Source organism: Chrysemys picta, chromosome 10 (genome assembly GCF_011386835.1).
Source record: "Chrysemys picta bellii isolate R12L10 chromosome 10, ASM1138683v2, whole genome shotgun sequence".
Taxonomy (NCBI): Eukaryota; Metazoa; Chordata; order Testudines; family Emydidae; genus Chrysemys; species Chrysemys picta.
The window spans coordinates 85,449,142-85,458,031 of NC_088800.1; the positions used below are offsets into that span (position 1 = coordinate 85,449,142).

Consider the following 8,890-nt stretch of genomic DNA (forward strand, 5'->3'; position numbering starts at 1 on the left):
TAAATCCATTCGTTCTCGTATCCACGTTAGTACTAAGCTGGAATAATTCATCTCCCTCCCTTGTATTAATCCCTCTAATATATTGAAAGATAGCAATCATATCCCCCCTCAGCCTTCGCTTTGTCAGACTAAACAACCCAAGCTCCTCTAGTCTCCTTTCATACGACAGTTTCTCCATTCCTCTGATCATCCTAGTGGCCCTTCTCTGTACCCGTTCCAGTTTGAGTTCATCTTTTTTAAACATTGGAGACCAGAACTGCACACAGTACTCCAAATGAGGTCTCACCAGCGCCTTATACAACGGAGTGCTGAGTGGGTTGAGTGCTTCATCACTACACCTATATGGAGATTCATGGTAGCTAGTTTAGTTCAGGGAAGAAAATAGCTGCACTGTACATGGGGGTGAATACAGTCGATGGTGCTGGGACAGAATGACCTGCAGAGGTTCATAGTGTAACATGCACCAGGGCCAAATTCTCCTCCACAGTCCAGGCTCCATAAAGTCATTTATTCCATCGCTTAATCTAATCAAAAGCCGTTTGACCTGTGGGCTGACACCTCAGCACAAGTTCAAAGCGTGTCAAGCGTTCATCAGACGTATGACCGCGTGAAGTTCGGAATGGATTCTATCTGTTCAATGGCTTAGTCTGCCCAGCCAAGCAAATCGGGCATCCCCTGACCGGCAGAACCGCACCCTGCCACGTGACTCCACCCCCAACACTGATAGGCACCAGGGCATGTCCCGTTCAGTGGAGAACAAGCCCCTGTTTAGATTCTGGATTCCAAGGCCAGACGGGACCACTGTGATCCTCCAGTCTGACCCCCATATAGGATAGGCCAGAGAATGTCCCCACAATAATTCCTAGGGCAGAGCTCTTAGAAAATCATCCACTCTTGATTTAAAAATGGTCAGTGATGGAGAATTCACAAAACGTACGCATTATTTCCAGTCTGACTCTGTCTAGCTTCAACTTCCAGCCATTGGAGTGTGTTATACTTTCCTCTGCTAGACTGAAGAGCCCAGTATTAAAGATTTGTTCCCAATGTAGGTACTTACAGACTGTGATCAAGTCACCCCTTCACCTTCTCTTTTTTTAAATTAAATGCATTGAGCTCTTTGAGTCTGTCACTGTAAGACATGCTTTCTAAGCATTTTCAGGGTTCAAAGCATTTGCCAAGCAGCGTTCATTATGGCTCAGACATCAGTCACTACTGCTAACACTAGGAGACATTTCTACAGCACCTTTCATCCCAAAGGATCCCCAATGTGCTTCACAAATGCAAACAGGCAACGCCCCAGAAATGCAGTCATTTGTGTACCACAGCCAACCAGCACACAGCAAAACCGTGGGGAAGGGAGCGTTTCGGCCAAGGGACTGGGGCATACCATGACTTCAGGAACTGAAATGCCCTGAAGAGCAGACAGAACCAGGGGAGGGGGGGAGGTTTTTTTAATCATTTCAGGCTTCTGAAAGACCCACACATAGTGAGCTGCTGAGAGTGAAGTTCCAAGCTGAACTTCTTGGGATTTGAACCTGCCGGTTCAGGGAGTTAAAGCCGAATGCAAACCTGATGCTCGCCCCATTCCACTAGAGAGGCCTTGTTCCTCATAAAATAAGGACATGCTCATTCAGCGTGCACCAGGGGCCTGGTTTTCACCTGCACGGAGCTCGTGCTGAAAACCATGGGAGCAACAGAGAATCTGCACCTCTGAAAACCTGGCCCCAGGTATCCAACTTGGAAAGGCACCCAGCGTGCCTGACTCTCCACCCACCTGCAGCTCCATCTTGGGAAACAATCAAAAGAGGGTTTTCTTTGGTCACAAGTCAAATGGGGGGATGAGGAGCTCAGCTTAACTCCCTGGGGGTGTTTGCACCAAAGAGCTATGGTATCAATAGCTGCTGCTTGCGAGGGGCCAGATTGGATTAGACGGAGCAAACCACAGGTCAGGATTGAGGTGCCTTGGCAGAGCTGGGGGCCAGGACTGGAGCAGCAAGTCAGGACCGGCAAAGCTATAGCAAGGGATGGGGACGTCAGGATTAAGAAGACATCGGCGGGGTTGCATTGCCAGAGCTCTGCACCACGGACTAGAACAGGTTGTTGTGGTCAAGACGGATGCAGGGCGACGGCCACACAGCACCCGCCTGGCTCCAGCCAGTGCTGCATCCCTCACTTGCATGAACATTAACCCAAATTCAGAGGTTCCCCGAACACTGGGCCCTGCTCAGCCTGGAGCCTATTGCCATCAGCCCCATCCCGAAGAGCTGTTCCTTTGATGAAAGGCTCAAGGTTCATTTTTCCCCTTTTCCCTTCAAACTCCCCCTGCCCTCCATTAATTCAGCTCCAACACTAAACCAAGGCTGTTACATTACTGATACCATCATGGCCTGAAACATTAGAGCCGCCCCATTGCTCTGCTGGACTGGGCTGGGCTACCGCTTGACCCTGGGGTCTTGCTTGGGGGTTTAAAGCATGAAAGAAACACCCTCGTCTCCTGCTCCGTCGCGTCCCCCCCGCTGGATGCGAGCCTGACGTGCCGATGGGTGTGTGTAGACGAGGCAGAGGATAGATGGGGAGGGGAGCGACTGGGCGAGTAGCACTGAATTATTTTCCACGGTGCGTATCCTGTTCACTTGGCTCCCGTTCTAAGCACCGCTCCCAGGCTCTTAGGAATGCCCGTGTCCATGTTTGGGCAAAACCCAGCTGCAGGGCCACTCGGGGCTGGGTTTCTCAGATGAGAGGGCCCTGCAGGGGACTAGCCCCCAGCCCAGCCGCCAACTGCAATCAAATAAAGGATCCTGCCACCCTGGGTGTGGAAGGCAGGCGAGTGGCTCGGGGAAAGGCCGGGGTGGATCCAACCCAGAGCCACGCTGCTGCACTGGCAACGGAGTGACCCCGGCAAACCGGCAGCAGCGGAGCGAGAGGGCGCCTCTGGGATTTAATCACTGTTGCAAGGAGCACCACACACACACACACACACACACACCCCATCCCAGCAGGATGGAGAGCTGAGCACATACACACACACACCCAGCCTGACAGCTCCGGCTTGCAAGCTCAGCTGGGCACCCAGGCAGGAAGGAGCAGTGCACCGAAAACCCGCGGGCTCCCCCTCCCACTGCACATTGAGGGGCAAATCCCAACCAGCCTTTATAGACCCCAGGGGCCAGCCGAGCCCAGGGGCCGCTCCTCACCAGCCAGAGCGGGGAGGGGGATTCTCCCCGCCCCGAGCACTGGGCTCCCCTGGAGGGTGCACAGCCCCCCCGCCCAATCCCCCACCCCGGCGGTCCCCCACCCCCAGGCCACTCACTGGCTTTGCCCGGCTTGGGCCGCTGCAGCAGCTTCTGCACCGTGCCCACGTCCTCCGCCTTCACCGCCTGCATCAGCTCCTGGTCCTTGCCCATGGCGAGCGGCCGGGCGCGGCGGGCAGCGGGCCGCCCTCAGAGGCCGAGCATCCTCCGGCCGGGGCGCGGGGCCCCGAGCCTGCTCCGGGAGGGGCCGCGGCGGCTCACACGCCCTGGAGCCGCAGAGCCCGGGCGCGGCGAGGGGGGAGCCGGGGGGCGCACGGGGGCCGGCGCCCGCGATGCATCCGCTGCAGGAGCCCGGGGGGGCGCCGGGCCGCAGCCCGGGCAGGAGGGGCTGGGGGGCGGCTGCTCCCGGCTAGCGGCGCCGCCGCCTTTGCAGGGCTGCTGCCCCCCTGCGCCGCGCCGGCTCCTCCATGGCTGGGGCTGGGGCTGGCCGCCGCCGCCGCAAGCGCGACGCTCACTGGCTCCCCGGTGCCTCCGGAAGGCTCCTCCCCGCCAAGCCGGGCAGCCGCGGCGGCCGCCTGGGAAGCCCCGGTGCAGGGGCTGCTCGGCTCCCCCCTCCCCGGCGCACCGGGACCGGGACCAGCCCCCGGGCAGGGCAGAGCTCGCCCGGCCCAGACCCGGGGCGCGTCCGCGGGCGAGTCCCCGGGCAGCCCTGGGGCGCACGGACGGACTGACGGACACGGACCGATCCCCGGCAGGGCACCTGAATCCCCGCGGCTGGCTAAGGGCTGGTGACAGGGGCGGGTCTGGCGTGGGGGGGAGGGGTTATTGACTAGGGTGAGCCGAGGGAATGGGGTGTGGATACATTGGGGGGCAGGGACTGGCTGGTCCTTATAGGTTCCGGCAGCCCCGGTCCTTGGCTGGGCCCCCGAGGGTGCCCCAACACTGCTGCTATTGCTACTCAAGGAGCAGGGTCCGGCTGCCTGCCGGAGGGTGCCCTCTGGCTACCGGGCAAGAGCCTCCTCACCTAGGAGGTTTCAGGCTGAGCCTGGGGAAGTCCCTACAGAACAATCTTGGCTCCTCCTGGCTCTGCTGCCCACGGAAGCACAGGTGCAGGGGGCCTCCTGCAGGGATAAACTCAGAGACTTTAAGGCCAGAAGGGACCGTCGTGATCATCTCGTCTGACCTCCTGCCCATGGCAGGCCACAGAACCTCACCCGCCCACTCCTGTAATAGACCCCTCACCTCCGGCTGAGTTACTGACGTCCTCAAATCTTCATTTAAAGGCTGTGTTACAGAGAATCCACCATTTACTCTAGTTCAAACCAGCAAGTGACCCCTGCCCCATGCTGCAAAAGAAGGTGAAAACCCCCCCAGGGTCTCTGCCAATCTGACCTGGGGGGAAATTCCTTCTCCATCCCAGATAGGGCAACCAGTTCCACCCTGAGCATGTCGGTGAGACCCACCAGTCAGACACCTGGGAAAGAATTCCCTGTAGTAACTCAGAGCCCTCCCCATCTAGTGCCCCTTCTCCAACTGTTGGGGATATTTGCTAATAGCAGTCGCGGATGGGCCCCATGCCATTGTAGGCAGTCCCATCACACCGTCCCCTCCATAAACTTATCAAGCTCAGTCTTGAAGGCAGTTAGGTCTTTTGCCCCCGCTGCTCCCCTTGGACGGTGTTCCAGAACTTCACTCCTCTGATAGTCAGAATCCTTTGCCTAAGTTCAAGCCTAAACATGTTGATGGCCAATTTATAGCCATTTGTGCTTGTGCCAACACTGGCCTGTGACTTAAACAACTCCTCTTTTTCTCTGGTGTTTATTGGGGGCTTCATTTGTCCACATGACCAAATCAGCACAGGCTGCGACGCAGTTGTGTCTGGATTAGCAGCAAAGACGGGAGTGGCATGGGGGTGAGAGCACTACAGGTACTGGAAAAGCTCTGCTCCCCAGTGACACGGTTCTTCTCCGGTAGCGCTTCCTCCCCATGGTCTGTACTGGGTGTTGAGTTTTTATTGAGGATTGAGGGGCATCAGCAGATCTCTGTGTGTGGGGGGCACAGGGATGGAATGCTATGGGCAGGCAGGGGGCTGCAGGTCAGGATGGAGGGGTATGAGCAGAGCTGTGTGCTGGGGTGGCCAGGGCTATGGACCAGGCCTGAGGAGAACTGGCAGAGTGGTGTGTGGAGAGCCCACTACTGGCCTAGTGGGGCTACTGTGGGCCGCCACTGATGTGCACTGGCAGAGGCATTTGCACTGGGGGTTAGCCCCTGGTTCCCTTTCCCAAGCCCCACACTTGCTCAGATATTTCCCTGTCAAAGCCGAGGCTCTGAAGTGCCCTGTCCGGTCTCCTCTTCCCCTCTCTTTCCTTTGGCCTTGGCAGGCACAACACATCAGGCTTTGGCAGCTAAGAATGTGGAAGAAGTGAGCAGGTTTCAGTTTCTTTAAATAAAGTCCTGATTATTTTCTAACTTTCCACTTCCGTAGCCACGATGGCTGGGGACATCTGTCCACCTGCCTCTATGTGATTTTATGTTTTTAAATGGGTCAGACATTAAAAGTGTGGAGATGAGAAAACGCAGCCAGGAATGTCTGAGTCTATAATGGGCTAACAAGATGCTGAGAAACCCATTGTTCAACGTGGCCGACTAACGTACCAGGCCTTAATGCTCCAGTGAAGCCGAGTAAACATGGTGGTGACATAAACGCCTCATGTGCATAAAACTGGGTGGAAACAAAACAAAGTTCAACCAAACTTCTTTTCCGGGCCATCTGCCTTGCAGGAGCCTCGGTTGGTGGGGACCCTTTCGGGGTGTTTGCCCCCAGGGCTGGTGAGCTAAGGGGCTAATTGCCAGAGAATGTCCCCATCAACCAAGGCCCCTGCAAGGCAGATGGTCCGGAAAAGAAGTTTGGTTGAACTTTGTTTGTCACAGATTCTGTATTTAATGCAGGCGGTTCATGGCCTCAGGCTACAGCAGGAGTTTGGCTGCGTTCAGACCCAGTGCCTATAACCTCGGCTAGAGCGCCCAGAGGGGGCAGCACGGGTGCGAGTCTGAGTTTAAAACAGTGACGACCTCTGTAAGCGGGACAAGGAAGCTGGACACTACCCGGGTGTGCTGCAGCCTCCTTCCCTGGCCGCTGCCCTTCTCCACGCCAGCCCCTTACCCAGGCTGTGTGCCTTTGGGCGGTATCCCAAGTACTGTCTGCACAGCACAGCCTTCCAGGACAGCTTCCCCCGCTCTGCTGGCCCTTCTACCCCCAGTGCACCATGGCTCTTGCCAGGAGCCGAGCATGTCTTTCTGGGCCTCCTCCCCGCCCCCACCTCCACTTGGCAACCCATGGATTCCAGGATGAAAACAATTTCTCTAATCTGCCCTTTAATCCAGCAGCGTAGCGTTATGCCATTGGCTGTGGGATCTCTGGTTGCTGAGGGTCTCCTTCATCTAGCTCTGCGGGCCCAGGAGCTGCCTTCCTGTTCCAAGACAGGGTGTGCCCACAGTGAGGCCCACGTGGAATTCATCAGCAATGATCGGTTTCAGGGGGTCCTCTGTGCTGGCTGCCATCACCTTGTCATAGGGAATCACTGGCAGCTTGTAGGTTGTAACACATCCTTCCTTCACCCTGAGCGTCTCCTCTCAGGCCCCGTGTGTCTAGTTTAGCTCCATGCCTGCTAGGGGCCTAGATTCAGCAGTGATGGGCACAGGAGAGACACCCATAACATGCACAGAGGGTGTGTCCTGATGTCCTCTCCATTTTGCAGTGGGACTGGATAGGTCTCCCCACGCCAGATAGTACCGCTGTGACCAACTGGCTCAGCTCAGGCCACTTCTCTAGCCAGTCCTCGAGCTCTCCCTTATCTGACCCTAAGCTCTCTGGGACTCGGCCGCCTCCATTCCTATGCTGACCTATCAGGCTACGCCCCAGGCCTCCCTCACTCTACCCATAATCACTCCGCTGTCTGGCCTTTCGTAAGGGCCGTAACTCTGCATGCAGCAATGTTAACAAGGCTGGACCCTGCCCTCCCACTCCGCCCCTAGCCTGGGGGGGGGGGGGGGGACAGGATTTACTGGGGGCTCTACCTGTGCAAGGAGGGTGAACTGAAGTCTGTGCAACGCTGATGGCACCAACATGGCCGACGTGGGACTGAACCAGGACCTCCACTGAAAACACACCTCTCTACAGCTTGAGTGGCAGGCCCAGGTGTTCCAGCTTGAGCCGGGACAGACTCACCCCCGCTGTGGGTCGGGCACAGGGTGGGGCATGGAGCACGCAGTGACCAATGGGCTACACAAGCACCAATTCACCTGCCAGGCACCCGGCGCCGTCCTCAGCAGATGCCTCCACCTTGAGCATCTCTAAACCCAGCTCTCCTCCATCACCAGCACTGTTCCCAGGAGCTTCCAGCCTCCCCCTCAAACCCAGGCTGTCTCTGAGGAGTGTCGTTCCCAGCCCAAGTCTCTGACCTGCCTGCATCTAAGCCCATTCCTTGACTAGCTCTTCGGCAGTACCCTGCCCGTGCCTTACCAGGGCCTCTCCTTTGATCAACATTGCAATTGGCTTCTCCTAGACGTATAAAAGACTCCTCCGTGCCCCAATCCTGTGCGGGTCCCGGCGCTGGCCCAGGAGCCATGGCATTGTCTTGAGGTGCCTCATCACAACAGAACTGCAGAGATTCGTGGGGCCCTGGTGCCATCCGTTGAGCACCACGCTGAAGGGAACGGCCAGCATCACGCCTTGCCACAGTGTAGCAGAGCCCCCACCACTCGGCAGGGTCCATATCTCGCCTGTCGTCCCTGCTATGCGGCATTAGCCCCACAGACGGATCACAGTGCCAGCGTGGAAGGGAAGTAAAGAGGGGGCGGGGACGGAGGCCGATGATGGGGAGAGCTTGGTGTGGAACAAGGAAGGCAGCTTGGTGCCTCTCCGGTCATGGACTCGTCTGATTAGAGGAATTCCCACACACACTCCAGCTAGCCTTGCTGCGAGCCAGCGTCTCCTGCCCAGCAAAAGCCAGTGGGGAATCGCAGAGCAAAAGCCAGTGGGGAATCGCAGAGCTGACCCCATGCTGACACGACTGAGCTGCTGGTACAGGGGTGAGGAAAAGCACGGAGCGTGTCGCTCCAGTTTGTGGAGTTCCGGCTCCCATCACGAGTACATGGGCGAGCGCCAGCTCTTTGGGAAAACACTTGTGAAGCCGAGGTTTGCAGATAAGTGACGATTGGTGCCAAGAAGTGCCTTGTGCGTGAGTTGCTGATCGTTAGCCTCCTAATGTCCCAGTCAGCCAATCAGGGTGGAGACCAACCACCTCACTTGACGACTCAACGAATAACCCCCCAGTCGAGACATGATTCACCCACAAGCTGTGAACTGCTAAGGCGGGGGCAGGAAGCCGGGGCAGCTGCTGTCCCTCTCTCACCGTCTGGGGGCTTTGCAATTAATCGTTCAAACAGCCCGAGCCTGAGGCACAAATCAGCCAAACGGAGCCTCCCGCCGGCGGAGCTGGTCTCAGGCAGGAGTCACCTCTCCCAGGCCAGTCTGGTAGGAGCTGCACCGGGCTGGATTCAGCGGTGTCACCAGCCTTGGCCACTGTGGTAGGAGCACCAGTGAGCTGATGCCTGGGACCCCCCTTCCTTGACTGAGC

The 8,890-nt window shown here is 57.4% G+C and overlaps 1 protein-coding gene across 4 annotated transcripts in view; it reads right to left on the reverse strand.

Moving 5' to 3' along the window:
- The window catches only part of CASKIN1 (CASK interacting protein 1), a 158,054-nt gene extending 154,009 nt beyond the window's left edge, over positions 1–4,045 (reverse strand). For 2 of the 4 annotated variants that reach the window (XM_024102265.3, XM_024102264.3), the window contains exon 1: positions 3,311–4,044. In XM_024102265.3, the coding sequence (XP_023958033.2) occupies positions 3,311–3,404 (94 nt within the window). In that variant the 5' untranslated portion in view covers positions 3,405–4,044. Of the gene's footprint in view, positions 1–3,310 lie in introns of all 4 variants that reach the window. The other 2 variants (XM_065560281.1, XM_065560280.1) reach the window with 1 other exon arrangement.
- Between the last annotated feature and the right edge of the window lie 4,845 nt (positions 4,046–8,890).